Source organism: Myiozetetes cayanensis, unplaced genomic scaffold (genome assembly GCF_022539395.1).
Source record: "Myiozetetes cayanensis isolate MyiCay16 unplaced genomic scaffold, myiCay2020 scf27, whole genome shotgun sequence".
Taxonomy (NCBI): domain Eukaryota; kingdom Metazoa; phylum Chordata; class Aves; order Passeriformes; family Tyrannidae; genus Myiozetetes; species Myiozetetes cayanensis.
The window spans coordinates 6,586,282-6,613,753 of NW_026087488.1; the positions used below are offsets into that span (position 1 = coordinate 6,586,282).

At 42.0% G+C, this 27,472-nt stretch overlaps 1 protein-coding gene across 7 annotated transcripts in view; it reads right to left on the bottom strand.

The window, feature by feature from the left end:
- Positions 1 to 27,472, bottom strand: part of CUX1 (cut like homeobox 1) — a 266,951-nt gene that overhangs the window by 103,693 nt on the left and 135,786 nt on the right. For all 7 annotated transcript variants that reach the window (XM_050322112.1, XM_050322109.1, XM_050322113.1 and 4 more), the window contains exons 7-8: positions 25,635 to 25,711; positions 24,835 to 24,901 (exon numbers count right to left, since the gene is read on the bottom strand). In XM_050322112.1, the coding sequence (XP_050178069.1) occupies positions 24,835 to 24,901; positions 25,635 to 25,711 (144 nt within the window). The remainder of the gene's footprint in view (positions 1 to 24,834; positions 24,902 to 25,634; positions 25,712 to 27,472) is intronic.

Here is a 27,472-nt window from a genome sequence, read left to right on the forward strand (position 1 = left end):
ATTTATGTTTAATTAAGGGAAAAAAAAGAAAAAATCCTCCCTGTAACGTATATCTGTGATCGCCACAGAGCAGATTTTGGCCAAATTAGGTAAACAGCTCAGCCTCTTCAAATGACAGGCAGAATAACCCAGCACTCGGCTGGCACAAAATGGGAAGAGTTATTTGGGGCATTTGGGAAGGGAAGAAAAGAAGGAGAAGGGCCACAGGACTGGAAAAAAAAAAAAAAAAAGTGCACTGAATTTTTTTTTTTTTCCAGGTTTCAATAAAATTTTTATCAGGGAAGGTTCCTGGGTCTGGGAAGTAATTCTGGATCACTACACAGCGGCAGAATTGCCTGCAGCCCAATGATCACGGCATTCACTCAGGGCACAGGAGCATTCCAGCATTTGAATATTCAATTCTATTTCTTTCTTTAAGCAAAACAGGATGACAAATTTTCCTACCCAAATTTAAAGCTCTTCCTAAGCTCTTCTGGTAGGTGCCCTCATCTAATCCCTGCACTTCAGTGACCATGTGAAGATTTGCTGTCTAATTTCTAGGAAGGAAAGAACCACCAAACATTTTCTTTGAAGCTCTTAAAAAGTTTCTGATAGAAGGCAATATAAAACCCCCACTGATTCTATTTTTCTTGCACTTTGTGAGTATTACTGCACACACAGTTTAGGCATTTTTAGAATTCATAATGATTCTAATCCAACAAACATCCACAGAGGATAAACTCCCCTTTATTGCTAATACAAGATCGAAATGTAATAGGTAGAAGGGTTGTACAAAGAACAAAATAAAAAGTGATTTCAGCATAACCAGCATGGCATGTCAAAGGGGAACATCTCACACACTTTTTACTACTAAGTTCTCAAATCTACTTTTCAAATTGCAAGAGCTATAGGTTAATATTTTCTTTCAGAGCAGCCCTCTAAGGATCTTCAGATCAGATAATCCTTTTTCCAATGTCATATAAATCCAGGCCCCTTGTAAAAGAATTTCTCTGTTCAGGGATTCATAAATCCACCAAGTTTAGTAATGAATTGGGTGTTTCCTTTCCTAGGAACTCAATTGAAGAAAAAATCCTCTCTCTGCTAAGCAGTGAAACATTGAAGGCTTTAAATTGAGAGATCAAAGAAAGGCTGGGTTCAGGTGCTCCGGCGATTACACCACACGTCATGTGGATTAATCTGGGGAGTGGGGAATTGTCCACTTTACATTGCCCAGACCCCTCTTTGCAGATATCCTACACTAAATCAAGTTCCTCCCCTAGCAAGAAGGAGAGGGACTCAATGTTTTTTTCATTTTTTTTTTTTTTTTTGGTTTTATTAGAATTAATTCCAGTTTGCCCTCACTGCTACCCTTGCGCCCACGCACCGCATACACATTCAAGCTGAAAAAATAAACCTGGTGGAAAGATTTCTCATTAAGCACACCAAGATCAAGCAGCCACACCAGCTGCAGGTATGATCTTCGAATAAACGAGGTCCTGGGAGCTTGAAAGATGTCAAGTGATCATCAAATATTGAAAAAGGTTAAGGAAACTGCTTGTAAAGCCTGGGATATTTGGACAATACAAGACAAGAATCATCTCGCTCGTTAGAGGGAAAAGACCCTATAGAATAAAACATTTTTCAGTCTGTAAGAAAGCTGCTTTCCAAGAAAATCTGCGCTGCACTTTGTTTTTTTCTTTCATGGCTGAAGTCAGGATTTCAAGGATTTAAAAAAAAAAAAATCATGTTTGCAATTATGAAGTTTTAAAGACAACAGAAATCAGCTTTATTCCAGTGATACACCAGGGAGCAGTTCCTAAAGATCAGCAGTGTTTTCTTAATCATTTCGGGAGAGAAATTGATATGAGTGACACTAATTGATATGCTCAATAAAACACAAAGAGAAATAGTAAGAATTATATATAACTGATAACAACATAGCACCCCAGAGCTGTAATTTCCACGGTGTCACACACACACACACCACATGACCTTGGCAAACCAAAGAACACTTCATGGAAACAACTGGAATCAAGAGAAGGTTGAATTAAAAAGCAGTCCAATACATAAATATATGGCCCATCTTTTTTATTTGATGACAATGCTATTTTCTTACATGGCACATATTTATCTGTGTTGCACCACAGCCAATATGAATCTTGGCTCCCCAGGCTGTTCAACCCTCCATTTAAACAGATCTTACTCAGCTTTCACTGATTTTCTCTCCCCAAGAACAGATCTCTAGTGAACATTCCTCTTTCAGTGTGTTTTTGCTTTACCCTGCAAGGCCTTATGAGCAGTGTTAAATTAGTAATTAAGAGTGTCCAGATTTGGTTTATTTTGTGTTTCCTTCCAACTCAGACCACTGGAGACAATCCTTTGGGCCATAGAGGAGTTCAAAGAAGGTGTTGAAACACGAGACAATTTTTGCACCTGAACTTTGCAGAAACAACCTTATTTAGACAGACCTAAAAATCCATTTCTGCCAATTTCTGAGAGAGCTGGTGAGAAATCTGGAAGCTCACAAGCACTGGGCTTCAGTACTGCAGGTTGTCCTGCAGGTCCCAGTGCTGGCAGGCAAAGAGAGGAGTCCCTGCAGTTCCTTTTGCTGTAATCCTTCTCACCTGCCTTTAAAGGCTATGGAGAAAAGCAGAAAGGACTTTCTGATGTTTAATTTTTGATGTATTTATGTCAGAATCCCACCCACATGAATGTCATTAGATTGAGGTTCCACACCAGCACAAACCCAGTAGATTTTTAGGATTAAACCCTCAGAGTGGGGAATAAAACCTCCATGTTCAGGTTTAAAGTGCTCAGAGGAGTCTGTTTAGACAAACATTCCCAGCTGCCTTCCCGGCGCTGCCCTGGGAAGCAGGAGTCGCTGCCTGATCCGACACTGCGGCTCGGAGGATTTTCTAACAATGTAAGATGACACAGATGCAGCAAATTCCCAATTTCCTAGTGCCTCCCGGTACAAATTGAAAGAGCTCGCTGCAATTCCCCTCTCCTGACTTCAGCTGATTCAATAACACACCAGAATTTAAACACAGGCACCCGTCCCTCTGCCTCCCTCGCACACAAAGAATATCAAACCCATGGAATTACTCCTGACTTGGCCTTGAGCAGCCAACACGATGTCAATTTTACATGTTTTATAAAGCAACAGCATGTAGGAAGCAACTCAAATGCAGGTCATATCAAGCATGTGACCCGCAGAGCAATCAAACACTGCCTGAAACTGTCATTCAAGGTTCAATCAGCTTCTTGCAGGAAAAATGAAACATCTGTGGCCCAGAGAATTAAGTTATGTATTGCATAATTCATCTGGTGTCTGCCACAGCAGCCATTTTAATGCTCTAGTGATAAACATGTTTGATTATTTTTGTTTTGTTTCCTGTCGCCTCCATGGTATTTCTATTTATCCTCCCATACCACAACGCAGAATGGAGATAACAAATACACAAAACAGTGTTAGAGTCGGCTGATAAGACATGGGAAATCAGCAGCCTTATTAATCACATCAAGGCAGCAGCTTTATTAAACCTTACATTCCCTGTAAGTGTCCTCATTTGGGGTCTTTTGGGTACACTCCGCACTTAAGATTTGCTGATGAAATCAATGCTTCCCAAGGATCCAAACATTTGGATTGAGCTTCAGAGGATTTTTCTATTAGGAAAGCTGCTCTCCTTGAACACAAAGCAAGTTCCTCACTGGTTCCCAGGTTTTCCATCCCCTCAGTTCTTTCTGATCCCAATATAAGCAGGAGGAACGTGCATCTCACATCAGACACTGGACCCCTTTCCATTCATTTATTCCAGTAGTGGGTTTGTGGCCCACACTGGCAGAAACCCTAATCTGAAGCATCCTTTGCAAGTCATTTTGGGAAGAGACTGTTTTATTAATAGTGGATTACTTTACTCCAGAACTTGAGAACCCCAACACTTTCTCACCTGCCCTGCACTTCATCAACTTCCAGAACTCATCCCTGAAGAACAGATGGGAAGTTTGAGGCTCTGGGTCCTTCCCTGCTCTCTGGGTGTTTATTCCTGTTGCCAGGAGTTGAGCATTTCTGCAGTCTGCTCAGAGCTTCAGATGTCAGTTAATTTGCTACACAATTAAACAGAGCAGCCATCATTTGTGTGAAATTTAATAGACTTGCCTAATACCAATTTACTCCAAACAGAAGCTCTGAACTGGCTGATGGAAGAAAACAAGCAGCAGCCTCTGAAGTGGTGGAGTCAGGTGTGTTCTTACCTGTTTTCATGATTTGGACTTTACAGGATTCCCACCGTGAGCAAATCCTCACTGTGATCAGCAAGTCAGCACTACTGTAAACCCAGATTTGGCAGGAGAAGTTTTACCTGACACCCTGTGGCTGCTTCCCGTGATGCTGTACATGGAGGCGAGTCAGTGGATAAAATACACATCCTCCCTAAGCCCCAATCCAAACAAAGCCCTGCTTCCTATCGATTGTTCCTATAAAGTTGTTTAGACAGCACCCACTGTGACGGTATCAGCTGTCCCATCTGTGCCTTCAGCTGCCCCCCATTGCTGCTTCCTCCTATAGCATCTCCATGTCCCTCCCTGATCCCTTGAACGTCACCTCTTCACCTCCCACCCACAGACCGTAGGAAATACATGCTATGGATGCTTTCCAGCGACACAGACACGGCTGATCACCCTGTAAGTGGAGAGGAACTGCTGCTCCCTCAACCTGCCGCCCTCAAACGGGCTATTTGCCTGCCTTCCATTCCCAACCCCTACAAGCTTCACCAGAGCTCCCTGTGCCGGGGATGTTTAATGCTGTTAATTACTGCCCAAGTCAATCATCAGCTTCCAAGTTAATTTAGGAGGGGAACTGATGAACTGCAAATGGGTGGCCGAGCAGGCTGGCAGTAAAACACACCACAGGCTCGTGGAAGCTCCATTTCCTTTGGAAAAAGGGATAAAAAGGCTGTGGTCATGCAGGGTTGGGGATGCACAAACAGGCTGCTCTGCTCTCTGCAGCACAGGAGCAGAACTCGCCAGTTTTTATTTTCTTTGAAAAAATCTTTGAAAAAAATCTGTAAACTCTGCTGTCCTACAACATAAGCACTTCTGGAATTGTTTCTCCAAATAAATAAAATATTAAATAAACATAAAAATAAACAACAACTACATAATAGGTAGGTAGAGATAAACTCTTTTAGAATTGTTTCTCCAAATAAATAAAATATTAAATAAATATAAAAATAAACAACAATAATAGATAGATAGACAGATAGATGGATAGATGGATGGATAGATAGATAGATAGACAGATAGACAGATAGATAGTTTTATATTTTGGAGATAGAGCACCTGCAACAATTTACTTATTTTTACTGATGGAGTTAAAATAGATAATTTAGCCAAAATTAGAAACCCTAATTGCAGGCATCTTAAGTGTCATTCTATTTTATCGGATTGGCAATACTTTAAACTGAAGAATCAGCAGGAAGAATTGTCTGTGCTTTGATTAAAGATCCTCTAAAAATACACACAAATATTTTAACTTACTTAATAATGTTACTGGAGTTACAATGTTTAAAAATAAGCACAAATACCTTGGCAAGGATATGAGAGGTTTTTGCCCTTTTTTTTGTTGGGTTATATTATTTTTTTTTTAGAATCACCATGTCACATCTGAAACATCACTTTAGGTTTTGAATAGTTACAACCCAAAAATGAACAATCTTCCTCTTCCCTCACACTACACCAATGCCAGAATTTCTGTATGTTTGTTTTCTTTAGAGCAAAAATAACCTCAACAATTGGAGACTGTTCACAATTTTTACTACAGCAACACTCATGTTCCAGACTGATCTTTAGGAGCTTCTTTCCAGAGAAGAATCTCTTCTTCTCCTTAACCACAGAGACAGCTGAGGAGCCCAGTATCTTGGAAAATCTAGGTATCTATTAATTCCTCCCCTTACTTATTCTGTATCTTTGTCCATCACTGTAAGAACTTATAAAATGCTTTTCTCTAACTTCCCTCAGTCTACATTCAGTGCAAGTGTTTGAAAACAAAGAGTGCAGTAAGAAATTCTAAGTACAGGTGTCACTCCACAGGCAGAGATCACAGCATTCAAGAGGGAGATGTACTTGGGGAAATGTTTTAGATGCTTTTGGTTCAGAAATGAATATAGGTGATGTGACTATTCTCTGCTATCATCTAAAGTAAGTATTTCCTTCTGGCTATCAAAGAAAATCACATTACATGGTCTCTGATACAGGTAATTGATGTCCTTCCATCCAATAAATGGAATTAAACTAGCAGATAGCATGATAGAGATGTGCTTACTCTACATTTTGAGTAGGTTTTACCTTTCCCATGAGCTATGCTGAAGATCAACAACCAGGATGATTGCTGTCTATACAGTAATGCATCCAATTACCAATATGGTTTTTCTCTGTTCCCAATCTGTCCCAGCTTTGCTTTGAATGGAAACACCACTTCTGTCAAATGGCAATCGTGCCAGTGCTCTGCTGTTTCAGTTTATAGCTCTCAACAGCATCAATCCTGCTGACCTGAGTGACAAAGCAGCAAAAAAAACCAGGAGGAAAGGAACAAAGCAGGGAGTGTGAGATTATGGAATAGAGAAAACAACCCAGGGGAAGGAGGATCAGTGTTGTCTAAACCTGCACAAGCACCAGTTCATTAACACTGAACGTGGAGAGATGCCTGAGACACAGAACAACCTTCTGGTCTTCAGATGAAGGAACTGCATTCTTCTCTCTCCCTTCCCTTCTCTAAGCTGGCTCTCACTCCAGTGGGGCACCCAAAAAGCAGGCTGAGCCTCAGCTGCCCTCAGGAGTCGGTCAAGGAGCTGGTTAATGTTGGCATCAACCACGTGCTGTGCTGGAGCTTCTTCACTCGAGCCTCCTGTACCAGCCAGCAGGTTTTACCTTTAAATCTTTCTGAATATATAAAGCTGCTCAATTCTTTCCCAACTTAAGCCTCCAGTTGTACTGGATTAAGAGGGTTGCTCACTAATATGACTGACAGATTGCCTGTCTACACAGAATTGAAACTAGATATATATTAGACAGCAAAATTACTTTAAATAATCCTTTGTGGCAAAACCCAACCCTACCAGGTACTACTTCAAGCCCTTGGAGGACAACAGTGCACAGTTTTCTAATTTAACTTTTTACAATATTATTTGCAGAAACGCTTCTCAAGTTCTTTATTTCCCTTGCAACAGTTGTTTTGCCTTTAAAATACTGCTGAAGCAAAACAGCTTCAGGCTTGACTAATGTTGTAGTCTGTGGAAAGGAACTATTTGATTATTCTGTTTCAACAGTTAATATAACTGGTTTAATGTTTCTACAGAAGGGGAATTTGAACTGGAAATATTAGTTTTCTGTTGCTAATGACAATTCCTCAACACTTCTGCTGTATCAGAAGCCTCTTCAGCGGATGAAAATCATCCTTCCTTCATGAACAAACAGCTGTAGCAGAGAAAGGGGGTAAGACAATGCTGACTGAGCCTTTGGATCTGCCTGGTTTTTGATGCAGGGCTAATTCTGTAACCAAGTGGTCACAGAGCCACAAAACCAGCATTTGCCTAAGGAGAATTTCAGATTGTTTAGACCTTCAGTGCCAAACACCCCTCCCTGCCGTCCCCTGACCTGTAGCCCCCACATTGCCCAGGTGTGACAGCCCCTGCCCAGGTCTCAAACCTCTGAACCCGTGGGTTCAGCTGGATACTTTGCTGGAGCATGAACTTGTGTAGAGACACAGGAGCAGGGGAATTTCCCCGTCTTTCCCCCAAAGCAGACAGTTTGTGCCATCAGTTCCTGCACTGTATGTGCAAAAGTTTGAAACTTTCCAAATAAAGCTTATTTAGTCTCCTCCTGTTTTCCCTGGGCTCAGCTCCTTTTATGGCCTCAAGCAGTAAATCAGTAATCCAGGGAACCTCACTTTGCCTCTGAAGTGTTTTACAAACAGCGAGGATGGGGCCAGACTCCCTGGCTGCACATGGCTCTGCCTCCTTCCCCCAGTGCCTTCCCTGCACTCCCATCTTCCCAAGCCATAGGTTCAAGTGTGCAACTGAGGTTTATCTGATGTTATAGCAGAAATAAAAGGTGTGGGAGGGGAGGTCTGTATGGGCAGGATGCATGAATACATTGTAAAGCTCATGAATTTAATCCATGGAGGTATTTTTTCTTAAATTTGTTCTAAGAAAAGGTCAGTAATTAAGTCTTCCACAGGCCCTGGCCATGCAGGTTATTTTAGGGTATCTGGTACAGCTAACCTTACTACAATCCCACTGCTATGAAGGTAGAAGGTACAGGGGAATAGGAATTAACTAGGAAAAATGTGTGTGTAAATGATAAATAATAACAATTTAGTTAATACAGACAATATGTTGACTGAAAAACAGGAACAAAAATTGTTCAGATAAACAGGCTTATCCACCACACACTGCACAGGGAGATTGTTAAACACTGCCCTGGGTGAGAAGGGGCACGTGCCCGGCAGGTCTCACCATCCCCAACTCCCTGCCCTGGCTCTGCCACGGCATCACTGACAACACAACGGTGACAAAAATCAATCCAACAGGCAGTAAGACAAATAAGTCATTGGTATCAAAGCTAAAATATGGTTTTGATCAATAACAGAAAATTAGCTCGCACTTCTTTGCCAAGAAAATAGATTATTTAATCAGAGTACAGACAGATAGAGATGTTACATAATCAAAAATAGCTCGCACTGCTATATTTAGTGGCCACTGTCTTTTAGGGAAGAGGGCAAAAGTACTCCCATTATCAGCTACAAGCCCTCTCCTGAAACAGTGTTCTGATGAGTTAAGCTGGTCTGACATAACACCAAGGTATTGTATATTTAAAACTCTAACAACAACCACAACAGAATGAAGGCAATGAACAGGGGAAAGACAAGGGAGTCACTGCTGTCCTGTGGACAGACATCCACAGGGTTAAAAGGATCAAATCCCAGCTAAAACTTAATACACCAGGGGATCTCCAAGAGTCATTTTCAACCTTTCTAACTTCCAGAATACCTGGCGTGTTCCATCAAAGGATGAAACATTAGTACAGCACATTTACAGTTTATGACTGGGTGCCTTTCACAGTTATTGCTGTGATTTCTTAGCAATAACCAGTGGAATTGCAGGAATTTGCAGAACATACATAAAATCACTGATCTAGACCCTCAGCACAGAGCTCACTAAATACCACCTCAGCCTGCCTGGCCACATGGCAAAGCTGGGAGCCTTCCTGCATCCCCTGAGATCCACAGGATCTTAATTAGAAGCTCAAAGAAATGTCTGTCCATGGGCAGTCCCCCAGATGTGAACAACATCACCATCAACATGATCATCTTTCCTTCCCTTCACCTTCCCCACCAAACAATAAACACTGGGAAAAAGAGTGCCATAATGCTGAATTAAACACCTCTAGTTTTTATGGGTTCAGATATGGAAAAATTCAAATAAGGCATAAGAAAAACTGATAGTTAAACTAAGGGCTCCCACACTTTTGCATAAAAGTGAAATGAACCCCTCTGTTCCTAATTGGAACATGGATAAAAGGAGCATTTAGTAGAGGAGCCAGTGATAAAAGTTGGTAACCACCATTTCTTCTATTGTTTCAGGTATCAAAACCAACAAGGAATTATATCAAGTGGTATTTGCATCAGGTTTATAGAGCAGCTTCACGTGGGTTTGCAGCTCTCCCAAGCACTGAATGCAAACCAGCCTTGGAAGATGCTGATTAGGACCTTACCTTTAAGTGTATTTTTCCCTGGGATATCCATCTGAGACATCCAAGGGAAACAAAAACTTCAGGCAGACAAAAAAATTCTCGGTGAGTACAATATTTTAGAGAGATAAGAAAACAAACAGTGTAAACAGGACTCAAAGATGCTGCTCCAGTGTTAAGATACCTTAAAGATGCCTCAAATGTTGAGGAAAGCTGGAGAGGAAAGAAAGCATTATGCCCATTAAAAATAATAATAATAATAAAAGATAATTACAGCTGGCTCCAAATGTTAACAATTTAATAGTTACAGGATCTAAGTACTGTAAATGACTAATGCAGGCAGCAAATGTATCTGCAGCAGAGTGCAAAAACAAAGCCCTTAAAAGTAGAGAGCTCTGGGAAAAAAAAGGATCAACTGTTTTATAACATCAGCTCTGAAGCACATGGCATTAAAGAAAGGCTCTGTATTATCTTCCTTTTGTGACTGGTGACAAGAACATCTCCTTGATTTACCAAGATGATGAAAAACCAATAATGCACAATTTGGGAGCACCAGATACCTTCACAATTACAACAACAACGTTGTATCTTTGTTGCTCTTGTAAGAATGAGACCTGATGGGTGATTTTTTTTTTCTATCTGCACAAGAAGTCACAACATACTTCAAGATATTCATCCATATGCAAAGCCAAGGAAAGATTGCTGACAAATTTAAGTGACTGTAGACTGGAATAACTACCAAAACTGCTGATTATTTACTGTGGGCCACTTTATGTGCATATTTTTTGCAAGTAATTTTATAAAATACAACTTTTATCCCTACCCCCTGGATGTGACTACAGTTGTGCTTTCAATAAACCAACGGCATTTCCCCCAAATAATTAATAAAAGAGGAGCATAGAAATCCACCCATTCACCCACGACTTGTAAACAAACACTCATTTGCTGTTTATTTTATTCAACTAAAAGAAGTTTCTGTAGACAGAACTGAGCAGCCACCAGTTACAGGTTCAAGATGCTTGTTAAAAAAGGGCTTTTTCTGCCTCAATCTGCACAAGATGTGGCCAAGACCGGAACGCTGGAGGGTGGGAGGAGGGTGGGCCCCACCGAGCACGCGGAACCATTTCCTTCTCCAAACATGCCCACATGGAGCCCCCATCACTTATCTCCCTGCACAAACAGCAGCACAGGTCACTCCTTCCTGCCCCTGAGCAGGCACTTCCCACTGCCAGGGGCTAATGAATCCTCAAGGCTCTGGGCACCCATTTATCCTGCAGGGAAAGACCGGAGAAGCCACCGGCAGCAGTCGCCTTCTGGCCTTCACTTCCTTCGTGGATGATCTGCTGTTGAGCTAAAACCAGCAGCTCTGCTGCCTAAAACCTACAGGATATTTTCTACTACCAAAGCCAGAAATTGTGTTGAGTAATGGGTTTCATTCAATTTGCTCACAATGTTCTCTGCTGATGAATATACCTGATCTCATGGAAATGCGATTAAATAAATCAGACAATGCTAAGCTGTACCAAGCCTCAAGAGATTCTAGTTCAAGATGTGAAATACTTGCCCCAGTAAGCATAACTTGAGCTAAACTTGTGCATTCTGAGTTTTTATGACCTTCTTAACCTCCTGGTGGCCTCCTTATTTTTGTTATCATGGGTGTGACATCAGAATTACAGGTTTTGCATAAACTGCCCCACAGATACAAAGGTATGTGAGGAGGGAAGGGGAAGGGCTGTCACCTCCAGCACAAAAGTGTGTTTCTAGATTTCAGGTACTAGGGAATGAAATGCAAAGGACATGACTGCTTTTCCTGACTGTCACTCTCTATAAAATTAACTTCAGATAGACCATCAAAACCCTCACTCTTCCTACAGCAGATTAGCACAAGACTCTTAGGATGGGTTGGGTGGGAAGGGACTTCAAGGCTCATCTAATTCCAACCCCCTGCCACGGGCAGGGACACCTTCCCCTAGACCAGGTTGCTCCAAGCTCCATCCAACCTGGCCTTGAACACTTCAGTCATTTTGTCTTCCTGTCAGGTGAACCTTCTGACACCAGGTAGGAATTTTACCCCTTTATCAATAAGCTCCCAGTCCTTTACTCCCACAGCCCTTGGGAAGAGCGGTGAAGGATCTCCCAACTTACACATTTTGTGAGGAAACACAGTTTTAGCTCATGGATGGAGAACAACTCCTGCCACCAAGGCGAGGCTGAGTCTGTAACTAATAGATTAACGCTCATCCATCCCCCAAAAGGGTTTGTTTGCTTTTCTGCAAATGAATTTTGCACATGAACTGGCAGACAATGCACCAGCTGAATGCTGGGACAGAGAGGCTGTTGGTATCTCCAGCAGGTTGGGGACAACACTAAACAACTCAGCTTGTAAGGAGAACATTATTTTCTCTGATATCATACACAGAAGCTGCTGTTTAATTAAAACTAAGCTGCTTAAGCCATTACACTGGCAAATGGCTGTACCAAATGACTTGTCGTTGTTAGCATTCCAACAGCAGGAGTTGTTTGTTGTCACTCAGATGGCAACTTGCAATGCTAATGCACATTTCCCAACTGGCTCCACACATCTAAAACAACCCAGGACGGAGAAGTTATTAAAAGTGCTACTGTATATTACCAAGGAATACTTTCTTACAGTGATCTTCAAAGACACCCATACCGTGTACTCTGCTGCAACTTAATTATTTCAACTTCTGCCCTAGAAATATAAGCCATTCCAGGCATTTACTTGCATTTTAAAAAGTAGAACATGTATCAGTTCTGGCTTTGAGCCCCAAGTTTAAGATAGCCCAGATACAGCCTCTTGTCTCAGATCCTGCAGGTCTCAGCATCAAAATCTGTAATTAAAAAGCATAACCTATACTACAGCAGCTACTTTATTCTGATTACGTGCAATTAAAAAAGAAAAATAAAAAAAAATCTATGTTTTATCTTGGGTCAGTAAGAGGAAAAGCTCATTCTGGCCATGCAGGTAAACTTCAAAGCCACAGAAGGTGAGGCACTCCAGAAGCCCCCTGTTGGCTGATCACTAGGATCTGGGTCAAGACAGGGAGCATCAGGCAGAGCTGTCTCTGGAATGTGGGACAGGACACTCTGCCTCTTGCTCCTCTTCCTCCCCTTCCCCCAAATGGGAAGGACATGGAGAACCGAAATGGTTAAACGCACTGAATTTCTTGATCTTTTTTACTTCCTGTGAGTCACGCTCCTCAACTCTACCACTCTGCACATAAAAATCTGCTACAACTCGTTAAATAAATATTTCCACTTTGGCTCAGGAAAAGCAGAAGACTCCCACATTAAAGCACCACACAGGTAAAGCATCAAGAAAAGGGAGAATGATTAAAACTGCCCATCCCAGTGCCCTGCAATGGGGCAGCCAGTGGTAACACAGAGTTATTATTATGGCAGATGCCTGATGCATCTTTTTTCCTTTGGTGTGGTCTCCAGGAAAGAAGAATATTTCCATTCATCACAGGATGACCTAATGGATGTTCAAATGAATGGTCAGCAAACGCATTTTATGTGCTTCTATTCGTGTACATTTATTTTTACAGCTACAATGCAAGCATCAGAACAGCACTTCCACTTTCCTATCCAAGGACTGAAAGACTATCCACATTAACGAAGTCTTGCCTCACCCCATGTGCCCTTTTTACATATGGCAAAACTGAGTCATCAGCCTTGGTTTAGGTAGTGTGCTTGACACAACAAAAATAAGACACAGAGTAATTACCAGCACAGGAATGAAAACAGGAGTGTCCTTTTCATAAGCCAGGCTCCAACTAAATTCCCTATCAAAATACGGTGGCTTTATATAAAGTTAATAGATACCTAGAACTACTGAATGAAGTGACAGGATCTCTCTGCATTTAGCACCAAGCCTTGAAAACCCTAATCTCGTGAGTCAGTAATAACAGTGGAGGAAGCAAAGCCAATCTTGGGTCTGTAATCAATAAGACAAGCTGCTTAAAAGACCTCATCTGAAACAAATGTGTAAATGTCTCCCTAAAGCTGAGATGCTGATTTAAGATTAAAAAGTGTAAATGTACTTCCGTGGTATCAGTGAGGAACAACTTGCATTTCTCATTCACAAAGGCTTAAGGCAAACAGTTCAACACCACCCAAGCACAAACTCCTGGTTATGTCTTTCTCCTGAGTGCCATTAACACCTGGCATGTCCTGTGTCCTGTCTAATTCTCTCTGGTTTACACCAGTCCTATCACAATTTAAGTAAATCAGGCTCCTCCTCTGTTATCAAAGTTAAACCTACAAATGCTGCATTTTTCTCTTGACAAAATCCTGCTGAGACCCCTGACAAGGCAAGTCCTGGCTGTGAAACGCTCTGCTACCGGAAAGAACCAGCTAGGAAAAACCTCAGGCCTACAGAGACAGGCTGTGAAGAATATTGAGAGCAATATTCCTCCAGATAACGCGTCAGGAGGGGTGTTGCTTAATAAGTAAAGGGCTGATTTAGAAAAGCCGATGATCAGCACAGCAGCACTAACTGCAGTAAAGCAGAATTATTATTATCAAGACTGCAGAAGAGTAAAAAGTTCAGATAGTAAAACGAGTCAGGTGGACAGGCAGATGAAATTCAACACTGGCAAACACGTGCTAATGCCCTGAAGAGTAATAATTTGGGCTACTTATCTCCACTCTACACTTCTCGCTAGGTAAATAAGATGATGGGCTAGTAAGAACGTCCACATCTAGTTAAGATCATATTCCAAACAGAGCAAAATCCCCTCAGATAGACTATCATGATTCGCTATATAAACAGCTAAATGATACGATCTAGAAGAATAGGAACTTATGGCAAGTTCATCTCCATGATGCATTACAGAGCTGATTTAATTTTTTTCCCTCTCTGGACATCCAGCCTGGGTCATTATCCGATCCCAGACAGCGGGCAAGACAGTGTCCTTTTATCCAGCACACAATGACTGCAGAGTTGTTGAGCCCAGGAAAAGTAAACAGCCTTAAAAATCCCCATTACCAGCAAAAAGAGGGAAAATATATCCCAGACAATTTTGCAAGTCAAAATCCCAGTTATTTGGACACTTTTCCAACGAGGGAGTATCTGCAGCCTTTCCTCCTGCGTCCATGTTAATCTGCAGGGAAATTAACTGCTGCACACTCGGTAACTCGGGGGTTAATTCTGACTGCTGTCGAATGCCCCAAGTCTGTGCTCTGTTCATCAGAGCATTAAATCTGAAAGCTCAAGAGAGTAGTGCAGCCGTGCTGCAAGGGCTATGTTATAAAGTTCTGCATTAAAAATTCATATCGTAGGCTTGCCACAGTACTCTGCTCTGGCTGAAAGGAGAGCTGGCGGGGAAATATTAGACACCCCACTGTCTTTCTGGCAATTGGAGACATTCCTCAACAAACAGCACCTCAGGAAGGGAATGAAAGGGCAAACAAACCGTGAAACAAATCAATGAGTTCAATTATCTCTCTCTCTCCCAGAAAGGAAACTTTTCATTTTTAAGGCTGTTTCATGAAATCTTTTAATGACGGCCCTGAACACGGTGCTGGGCACTCTGGCTGCAGAACCGGCTGCTTGGCAGCGCTTTTTATTTGTTTTACACGAGACACAGATTCCCAAACACAGAGGGTGAAACAGAGAGCAGGGTATGGGGATCTCTCTGCAGAACAAGAGCTCTACTTACCCTTTACATTACCGGGACCATGTGGGATAACAGGCTGTAGAAATTGTTCCCACTTTCCCTGAAGTGTCTCCAGTAAAGAGTGAATTTAGATTTATTAAGATGGTTAGTTACTCCATGGTTAAGTTATGTGCTTCTCACTGCTGGTTAAGGCTGTGTGCATTTCACAGCGATTTATGGCAGCCCAACTGGTGGATGACACGGTTCACAATGATGGAAATGGGCGGTATATTTTTATGAAAGCCACATGTGCCCCTCAGGTTCTCTGTCTGATATAACCACTGTGTTCAGGCAGGTTAATAATCCCCATCCCGTAAATGAGGAAATACATAGGAAATGAAACATCAGTAGATACAATTTCTTGAGGAAACCGTGTAAAGGAAGTTACCTGTCCACAATCCTCCCCCTGCAACTCTGCTTAACACCAGCTGTAACAGGAAGATTCCCTCTGCCCAGTGCTGAACACTGAGTCAAAGGAAGGAAAAGGAAGAAAATAGAAACACCACTGGACAAAAGTTGCCAGTGGCACTTCATTTTTATTTTTTAAATATATAAATATATATGAATATACATGGTTGTTAGTATAGTTGAAAACCCAACTGACTTCAACCCAGCAGTCCAGGTTAGGAGTGGTTCAGCCACACGAGTTCCCCCAGGAGGAGGGGCAGGAGGGCAGGTTTTCATCCAGAGAGTGCAGTCCACAGGGAACTCAGGAGATTTATGTCTGGTAGCCACCACAAAACAAATCAAGAGCAGGCTAGCCCCAAACCCCTCACTAATAAAAAACTGTATTGGGGAGAAGAAAAAAGAATTACGCTATTCGGCTGCAAGTTCATTCGTTTGAGGGGAAGAATGAAGGCAGGGTGTGCAGTTGGGGATCACAAGTAACAAAAGATCACCTATTAAAAGCCACTGAAAACCTACTACAAAATATCAGTGACCCTAAAAGGCAGCACTTCAGTCAAATTTAATTTTTGCTCAGAATTTCTCACAGACAGGTATTTGGAATGTGCAAGCAACTCCGGATCAGCTGGGCTTTATTCTGAGCATCACACAGCTGTATCTAAGCAAAACAGGGGAAGCAGCAGTCCTCTCTTCTATCCACTGCCTTCACTTCTCAGTTTTGATCCTTGCTGTAATATTGGCTGCCTTCCAGTATTCCAGCCCCTGACCAATCTCCCTGGGACTCAGTTTCTCAACACATTTAAACACTGGGAGGCAAGGCCAGCACAGGCACAAAACCACAGCCTCTGCCATGGTTTGCCCCTGCAGGAACACACCAGATAAGTGTTAAGGGTTAATAATCTCAGGCTTACAGGATTTGTGTATTATGCATTTGTTTATTTAATGCTTTACATGAATGCTAATGAAGTTATTAACAGGGCTGCATGTTGCCTATTGTTTTCCTTGGGTTTAGTGTCTGCATCATCCTGCCTTATCCCTTCTGCTCCACGAGCTGGCCAACACCCAGCTCTTCCAAATCCCTGAATCAGTGCTCAGTCCTGGTTCCTATGCCTGGGATTCTCACTTTCTTGATCAAAGATAGTATTTTTTTAAAAAACTTCTTCATTGAAACATTATTTTCAAAAAAACTTCATCAAGATAAAGCGGTTCAATTTCATCACACCAGATATTTTCTGTGACACAAAACTGCAATCCCACATGGCTTTATTGTCTTTTAATTAGACCAGAGGGTATGTAAATGAGACAATATTTCTTAGGTCCCATTAAGTGATGTCTCCAAGAGGATCAGAAGGGGCTGAACCAGACAGGACACGCTCCCCTGGCATCCACACCCTGACCTGCCCTGTGCTACAACTGCTTCTTAGAAAAATCTTTGATTTGCTGGCAATGCCACCATTTTGTGGTCAGGTCACTGCCAAAACTGCTCAAAATCTACAGGACAAAATCCCGTTTTTCCTACAACCAGGGCAGAAGGGAAGTGCAGAGGCAGAAGTGCTGGGGTGACTCCTGCATGTGCCAACACAGGTATTTCCTTCCCAGCTCTGCTTCTGCCATAGGTACCATGAAGAGCTCAAAGGGAAGTCCAAGATTTGTATAGGAATGGGCAGGAGAAATAAATGAGGTTTTAAAGCCCTTGTGAAGGCAACAGGAATGACCTGCACAGTGATACAGGCACAGGACTTCATTCTGTAGCCTTTACCCTGAATAATGGGAACATCTCAAAGTTCCCAACATCAACAGTATTAATAGCACAAATCAGAAATACTCATTTTTACGGCAACTGAGGAGAGGATAAAGCCCCTGTTTCTGCAGACAGGTGACTTATAGCTGAGGCATCACAGCAACTTTTTAAGGCAGGGATGGAATCAGACACATTTAGGTGTAGATGGCTCAATGAGGAAACAGTACAGGGATACTTCCAAAAAGGCTGTGCCAGATGCAGCCACTGATGGCTCACGCCTTCCTGCTCTTGGAAAAGGCAAACAAAAAGCCCAAATGAAAGCCCTGGGCGAATGTGAAAACTGTATGAAACAATGTGGTGCTTGGGGGAGCAGGTCACCAGCTCTCAAAACAAATCCCTAGATTTCCAAAGGGAAAAAAGATCAAAGCAGAAGAAAGAGGTGGTTTTTCAGGATACAGAGTTTTAGTGCCTGGGATCTTACACATTTCCCTAAACCTCCATTCTTGTTCAGGACAGCCATTCCTTTCCATTAAATGAGGGAGCACAACACTCTCTACATGACTCATTTTTTTTTTGCCTGCGTGGGAGTGAGAAAAGCAGCTGGAATCCATCTGTGGATCCATCAAGGAGAACTCCAAACACACACCAGTGCAGGAAGCCACCCATTAAACACGTGGCCAGGTAGACACAAGCACTGCAGTGCCTGTCAGTATAACTTAGCACCTCCTGGAGAGCTCTGCTCTGGGATTGGGAATGGGTAACCCCACAGGGCAGGCCCCGATTGGAAACAGATGAACCATTTGTTTCTGATGATTCCAGGATTTATCCCGCCTGCCTCCCCCGCGGTCCCAGCCCTGCAGTAGCTGTGCTGCAGGAGCACAGCAGAACCACGTGCCCTCCTGCTTTCACAGACAGGACCTCGCCAGGAAGCGGTTCTGGACCAAAATAACTCTCTTGATTTGCTACTTTGCATTGGGAAAAAAAAAAAAAAAAAAGACTGTTATAATTTGTAGACATACATGAAAGAGCTGCGTGAAATCCGAGCTCAGCTGATCGGGAGACGGAAACCAAAGACCTTGTCCATGCTGGGGGGCAGATGTGACTCTGAGAGAAGCTGTTCCTTCCCTCTTCTTCCTCACGTGACCCTCCCAGGCACCTCAGAAAATTCAGCTGTTACAGGTAAAAGGACCTGCTGTGGCAAGATGGCTCGAGAAATTGGACTGGCCTTTTGCTGGACTCACAGGGAAAGCCAATCCCTGCTGGCAATTGGGATGGGATTGCAGGAACACCACTCGTGGTTCTTCCCTCCCGGACTGAGGCAGCTGCACCAGCCTGAGGAGGTTTGACCCCACAAGAGGAGGTGAGAACAGGCAGGACAGACCAAGGCACCAAGGAGGCTACAGCCTCTCCATGAAGCTTCATTCCCAGCGAGGATCTACGGTGGTATCCATGGCTGGGATGACCCACAGCTTGGCTGGCACAGGAGCCTGAGACCCTCTGATGCAGTACTTTGCATTTATTTAAAGACTTCCATCTAAGGATCTCGTGTCAACCCAAGGTTAGGGATAACAGGGTGATGACTAGAATATGCTGGAATACCCTAAGGCTATATTTTTTTTCCTACTCTGGGTTGTTAAATAACACCAGCTTTTAGGCTATACTAGAAAAAGGAACTGAACAGTCTCACTGGAGGTTAAAAAACAAACAAAATAAAAGCCCTGAAAGGACCTGGGGCACTTCAGTGCTGTCAGAAAGTTACACTAACTAATTGCAAGCAATACAAGTCTAACAAAAGAGACAACAGAGCCCATCTACAGTACAAACTCCTGCTGACTCCAAAGGCTCCATTTATATGGAGTTCTCAGAAATGCACCCTTGGAAATTAAAAATGAAAATCAATAATATTTTTGTCAGTTTATGGGTTATCATTCTCATGGCTGCACATTTCTAGACTCTAGCCAAGACCAGACCTGTTGGCCTTGAGCATCATACACACCCCTCGTGCCTCAGTTTCCCTACCCAAAAGTGAAGGTAATGCCAGTGGTTCAAGCAAGCACTTGGGATTTCACAAAGCCAAGTGTTTTATAGGAACACTGAAATTCTCTCCCCACACAACTGCAACTTTCCTGGTGTGATTCCAGGGCTGAACCAGAAATGTGACAAAAAAATGCTGGTTTGCACATGGGCTTTCAAACCCTGCTTCACACCAGAGCTTTAGATCAAAACAAAAAGCTGACTCCAAAGTATTCTCATTCCTTTTCGTTTCTAGGTTTTCAGGCAAAATATTAATGCTACGTAGTGACTTTCAGCCTGTTGAGTTTTGCATAAGGCACAGTTACAACACTGAACAAACATCTCAAACTGTAAAATGCAGACAGAGCTTTCTGTAAGATTCAAAACATTCAGTTTTTCTTCACATTTTTTTCCTTAAAAAAGTAGTTCTCTGTAACATCTTCCCTGGTTTCTCATCCCCTCATTGCCACCACCCCTGGGGCTTCACTAGTAGCAATATGATTAGGAAATTTAAGAAGAGAAAATACCAAGAGACACGGCCTATGAAGTTCTCCATCTCCTGTTTTTAGGGAAATCACTTTAAATACAGCAATAACTCCAGAGCTGAGCATTAGAAGTTAATGACTCATCAAAAGAACAGGAAATAGGAAACTTTAAGACCTTAAAGGCACAGCAAATAGAAGCTATTTCGTGTCATGTACAACACAACCACCCTAACTACAGTATTTCATGCTCAATGGGGGGAAGCAGCATTTGAGATCATCTATCACAGTAATTATGTGATGCTGGAGGGAGCATGACTTTATTTTTTATTCAATTTGACCCTGAGCCCCATCAAAATGGAAAACTACAAACATTTGAGAAGTGATATATTGGCACCAGCCAGCACTTAACCAAGAAAGATTTGGTTAAAAAAAAATCGAAGTAAATAATTCAATTCTCACAATATATTGGGGAATGATTCCCCTGAAGTCCAAGTTAACGGAGATTTGCCCCAAAATACTTGAAATCCAATTCCACCACATAACTTGGGGCAGAAATAACTCTTCAGGAATTCTCTACAACTTCTAGTCCTCTGTCTGTCTTCAAGCTCAGTCCTACAGTCCTTCCACGCAGAAAATTACATCTTTATAACTTTAGTCTACACTGATGCCTGGAGAACAGGTCTGTTTGATAATGTGGAAGAGGAGCCTTCACCCCAAAGAGTCAAAAACCACAGACACCTCCTTCTGTTCCCATATGCCCTCCTGTGTCATCCTCAGCTGTGCCAAAAACAAAAATAATCAGTCTGATCTATGGAAGGACAACAAATCTCTGCTTCATCTTCTAGAGGCAAAATGTTTTTCCTAGGAGTTATTGAAAGTAGTTGTTTTCAGATGACTACTTCAGTAAACATGAAATAGGAACATCCCATTGCAGTCCTGTGCACACTCTACTTTTAAAAGAACAAAAAGTCTGAACCTTTCAGAAAATCCTCAGGTAACAAAGCTGGTGGCAGAGCTGCTCTAACTGACAACCTTAACCTAAACTTTTTGTGGTTTGTGTTGTTTATGAAGCTTTTTATTGTGGGGGGGGGGGCAGTACCCAAAGCCCTCACAAGACTACTTAAAGTTGGCTGGTGAAAATGGAGCATTTCAGTGAAATTCGATATTTTCTTTCATCAAAGGCAGGGAGCCTCAACCCACATGTTAACAGTAATGTAACAAGCCTACTGTATGTGCTATAACCCAAGATCCTTTTCCAATTAGAATTCATTTAGGCTGGGGGAGAGGAGGGGTCGGAGCAAAGAGGTGGCTCTGGAATTGATCTAAAACTGGAATTCAACCATTCCGGCTGGGAGCATTAACTGCTCAGCTGGGAATCCCAAACACTTGTTTGGACTCCGCAGCAAACCAGAAGTGAAAGAGCAACATTACTGAGGAGAACAGTTTGTCCCTGGAAAACTAAGGAAATGTATACAGAATGTTTCTTTTTCTGCAGAGGAGAAAGAAAGGGAAAAAAAAAAAGTCTGTTGCACTACGAAAAAACCCAAACCCAACATTCTTTAATTTTCCTAAACTCAAGTCTGAGTTTGCTTTTCAGTTCCAGCTCTGACAGAATCTCCAGATCAAACTCATTAGTGTTGGTTAAATCCAGGTTTGCTGATAGAAACGTGTGGGACAGCAAACAAAACCAGTATCAGGCCTCGAGAGAGGATGTGCCTCTTTAATTGAAAAAGGCAGAGTAATCATTCATTTATTTAACCCAGAGATGATTATAATCTGAAAACCTTGAAATCCTCTTACACAACAACTGTTTTGGCAAGCCCCTCTGTGTTCCAACAAATATTAAACTGTGCTTGCCATTTGTCTAAGGAATCCTGTATTAATAAACATGAAGAAGAACACTTTTACCTCCCACACTCAATGACAGAAGAAAACAAAGACCAGCTGTATTCATCAATGGATCCTTGTTCTGCACATAAAGGCTAATTACATTTTACTTCAAGCCTACACATGGAAAACTTTGCTGCTGCCATCTTGTCAAATGCAGCTTCTGATATTCCAGCTGACAGACTGCAATGACTGCACATAATAAACTTCTTTTTGTCATTAACACCTTCAGCGCCCGGCACGGGGGTGGGGGCACAGACCCACCTGCTCCCCGCTAAAGGCAACGGGGGAGTTTTAGACGTGGGGATGACAGAACCTGATTTGACTGGAGGTTTTTCATTCCAGCCACTGATCTCATCCAAAGGTGCCCAGCTGCACCTCCATCCCTCCCTTTGCACGTACTTTGAACGGGACGTTAAGATAAACAAGCTGACACGATGATTCCCAACTTCAAGATCACGACCAGTCGCCAGGACAAAATCCAGACTCCTTAATGCTGATAATGGAGGCTTCTCACTGTGTATTCCTTTTGCTTTTTGGGGGATTTTTGTTGGTTTGTTGTTTTTGGGGGTTTTTTTTGGTGTGAAAGATTTTCAAAGTTTCAAGTAGTTGAAAGACAGTTTTATTCTGAGGCTGAAAAATCTTAAAAGCACTGTTAGCTTTAAAAAACTGACAATTATCTGGTTTTTTTCCTGAAGGCACTCCAATTCATCTGCATCAAATAAGTGTCTGTAAAACTAACAATTCTGGCCTAAGATAAAAATCACATGTTTTTAAAACATAAAATTAAAATTGGCAATACAAGTAGCTTTTCAGACTTAGATCAAAAGAGGGTTTCTTTTTAGAAGAGAATCAAACTGTCTTTCACCCTTTTTATTGGTGTTTCTTCAGCATTTCTCCCAGCTCTTATAATTAAAATAGATGACTCAATTTCCCTGTCTACATTCAGTTCCCTTTTCATGTTTTTCTAGATTTCCATATTGCAAAATTTGGGCTACAAACACTACAGATGACTGTTGTTATGCAAGAACTATTCCTGCCATAAATATCCAAAACAATGATAAAATATTTCTGCTGTTATTAGGTCCTACAAGTTTGTTTTCACAGTACATTAGTCTGGGAGATAAAGTACAAGCTTAATGTCTGCTTCAGGATTCAGCTCCATGACCACTATATTCCAGACCCAGTCTTCATAACCATTCTGCCACAAAACACAATAAACTTCTTGTTACTGCAGATGTTACTAATTTTTATGCAATTCTATACATATTAGGTAAGAATCATACTCAAAATCACAAAAATATTTCTGTGTGAATCTCCCTGAAAGAGTGAGATTAGAAATGCAAACAAATATTTTAGAGAACGGATTTTTCTCAGTTCAAGATAAATTACAGCACTCAGGGAAACAGTATTAAAAATGAAGCAAACACTCTGCAAATAAACATATTATAAAGGGTGAGGGGTCATTAGGTTCAGTGCCTACAACCATTGATCTCTGCCTGTTCCCCCAGGAGAGACTGCAAGACAAAATAACAGCAAAATCAGTTATGTGCAGGAAAAAAATTCTGGCAATCTGCAGGAATTTAAGGCTCCATCAGACCCATCATTAGTCAGTGCCTCTTACAGAGGGATGAATCAATGGGGGAACAAAACTACTTCTGATCACCTCATGTGGAACTCATCTTGCATGGAACTCAGAGCAAACCCAAAATTTACCTTATCCTGAATGGTGTAAAAGGCATTTCAACTCCAATTGCTGATTGAATGTGAACTACCATGGGCTGAATTTGGTGAGCTCCAACTTCCCCACGTGCTCAGCGGGGAATCAGATCCTCGACAGTCACAGAACCCACGGGCTAAGAAATTTAGACTTGGTGCCAGTTTGACTGGTGTTAAAACCCTGTATTATCCAGACTGGTACAAGTCACACCACAAAGCCCTTTACAGATAAACCCAAGCCCAGGTCACTCCTCCTGTCCAACCCAGCCCATGGATTTTCATGCCCCAGCAGCCTTCACTTCCCATTTCTGCTGTGCCAGGGAGGGTGGTGAAGGCAGCAGCAAGGGTTGGAAGTGAGGTGAAGGTGGGACTCTGCAGATGTGGGCACAGGGAGGTGATGTGTCTCCCAACCCTTCCCTTACATTGCCCCAGCCATCTGAAACGGCTTCTTCATTCCTATCCCACTTCCAGACACAGAAATGACTCCTTGGGCTTAATCCTGCTGATCATGAGAATTCCTTCTCATTATTAACTTTCCTTAAATATGAAGGGTTCAAAGGAAACCAGCAGCAGTCTGTCTCTTTTGTTGTTCCCTGCCCTGATTGTTAATAAAACCAGAGGATAATTGAAAACAGTGGCCATTAGAAAGACGAGAACATATACATATTTTTGAGACTACCACCTTCATGTCCCACTTGAAAACAAGAGAAATCTGCCAAAAATGCTACTGTTTCTAGTTTGGGGTGAACCTGAAAGAGCAATGACTGCTACCCCAGGAGTAGAAAGAACCAGGGTGCCTAACAGTGACACAGAAATCCTTTGCTAAATTAAATTTTTTTTTCACCAAGATCGAAAGATCATAGCAAGTATTTCTGAAACTTCCCTTTTTCTAAAGATAATGCAAAAGATATATAGTGTCAAAGATACACAGGTGAAGCACCTGAGAATGAAACCAGGAAAGCAGCAGCATGTGTGCCAGGAAAAGTCTTACTGGGTGGAAGAAAAGATGAAATCTAATAAACTCTCCATAGGAGGCCAAATTATGACCATGTTTTCCAACAAATTTGGACGCCTGAGCCTCCCCCATCTCGTCTGTCTCCAACAGACAGATGCAAAACAAAAAAAAAAGCAGTGATACCCTGAAGGGAGACATAGAAAGAAAACAAGGAAATCTTACTTTGCAGTAGTTTCTTCATCGTATTTTGTTTTCAGATCAAATAGTTCTGTCCTGGTTTTTTCCAAGGCTAAAAGGCATAAACATGGAGCATTACAGTACTGAAACAGCAGCACTCAGCCATAAATAAAGCTGTACATCTCCTGATGAAAAATTCTTTGCTGTATCTTTCTACCTAGGCTTATGAATTAGAAAAAACATAGAATTTTTATTTTTTAAAAATTTCTTATGGTATTTCTGTTACATTGCAAAAAAAAAAAAAATCCCAGTTTCTGCTTAACAAAGCTAGACATTATTAATTTCTTATTAAACTGGTTAGACTGATTATTTATTTGAAATATTCATTGCAATAGTCCAGGGAAAAAACCTCCTTGTTTTCTCATAGTAAACAAAGCCAAATGTGCCTGGCCAGACCTGGAATCTCTAGGAGTACAGGGATGAAAATTAATGGCAAGTCATAGCAACAGGCAAGACACACTGGTAGAAACTGGGTTCACATGATCACTACACAGTTATCTCAGTTAGGAGTGTGTGAAGCCAGAGGGGAACACACATGGATGAGAAGTTCCATGGCCTGCTGTAATTCCAGGGATACTCTGATGCTGTAGGTCCTTCATGGACTTCTCTCCTGTATTTACCACCAGACTGGGTGTGAGCCCAAAAGAAGCTCTGATTCACAAAGCCCTGTTGGATCTCCCTGAACTTCCAAGAGCTGCTTCACCCACAGTCCTGCTACACCCAACGACCCCTCTCCTTCCACCTCCCACCTGACCACTGGAATAGGTCAGAAAGCGAAGCCAAACCTGCTTGCAAAGCTTGAACTTTGTGTTCGGCCTCCTCCAGCTTCGAGGCTGTCGACATCTGTGTCTCCTGCAATTTTCTGCCAAGGGAAGACAAGAGGTGAGAACAGAGCTCACAATCACCTTGAACAACTTCTTTGGGCTTTGCAAAGTTGGAAGATGGAACGAATAAACATCTCCACCGTAATCAGACAACTGCCAACACCACCCAGGCTACAAGGTGCTTCAGTGGGACCCATAAATCAGGTCATGTTGTGATCCTGTTCATACTCTGTGGTCCCACTTATTAAAATTTTAACAGCGTAGCCACCTCATAACATAAGCTGTGAACATTATACAAGAGTTGACTGCTATATAAATGACAACTTTAGTGGAAGGTTTTCTTGAGCATAATTTGTTTAGGAAATGTCACACACATTGAGAAAATTGTCACCAAGCACCCTCTGTTGTACAAAGTTAGTACAAGAAGAATGATACATTTCCATTTTAGTGTCATAATGAAGGAATTTGTTGCCATAACTGATAGAGTGAATGGATGCAGCAGCTGTTTCATCAGAGCTGTAATGGGTGCCAAATGCAGCAATATTATTAGCTAATCTTTAAGAAAACACATATTTCAAAACAAACCTCACATTGATATTTTCTGTATAACATGAGCAAACCTCTAATATGCTCACATTTCTTATGTCCACAGGCAACATTTTCTTGTTTGTGTCGGTTCTACCCATTTTAACATCAGCTGACCATGGAGGCACTGCACTCCTTGCTAAAGGCTGGGCCACAGGAGTTATAAAACTCATCTCTGAAAGGAGCTGCTCCAACATCTCCCAGGAGTCAGTGCTTTTTACAACATTGCTGTTAGGATATTCTGCACATTTCAGAATTGTGAAATGGCTTATGAAACTACCAGCATCCTGCCTGCACTCCATAGAGTGCATAAATTTATTCTCCAACACTGCTGACCAGGTTAATAACTATTTATAGCGAGAACCATGCGTCAGTTCCCTTCAAACTGAACTACATATTTTGAGACCTCAAAACCTCTTCTACACACTTTTATTTGCATTATACGACCTGCCATTTTATTTTACTTTTAAGTGTATCTAAATTGCAGTTGTTAAAGCCACTTGCTTTACAAGCTACTTACCGAAAAGCAACCACAGGTATTGAAGACTTTAAAAAAAAAAGCTTTGTATTCTCACTGGTAGATTCCTCCCACTCAGACCTGAATTTAAACAACCAACTCTCCAACAAAAAAGCTCATGTAAACTGAAGGTTTTCCATGCTGTGTTGAACATATTATAGTTTCAGTGTTATTGCTCCCTGGGAGAAGTAAATTCTTAAGGCAGGGAACACAGTCTGAAAGAACTCCCTCTTTAGCCCCTACGTCTTATCCTGCCTGATTTGTTTGCCCACTGATGCGAAGATTCAAACACTCCCTGCCCATTTGCAAAAGATTAGAAATGCATTAAAAAGGCTTTTTAAAAAATGAGTAATTATTAAAACTCTTCTTAATTTTGGCACGTAGGAAAACGCTTAGGAACGTGCAAACCTTCCCAGGCTAGTTCAGGTGCACATCCCCTCTCTCAGGCACTGCCAAGGGAGAAAGGGGAGAATGCATCTTTTACCCGGGCTGTGGGGTGCTTCATCTCCAGCAGCTCAGGGCTGTGCAGCCTGTAGCACGGTCCTGTGACACAGCAGGCTGAATTACCCTGTCGGCTAATGGAGACAGATTGGTGTCACAGAGGACAATACAGCCAGTGAGGAATAAAAGCAGGTTTGCACCCTCCTGAACATGACACCCCCCACCACACCACGGCCAAGAGACAATCTGTCCTTGT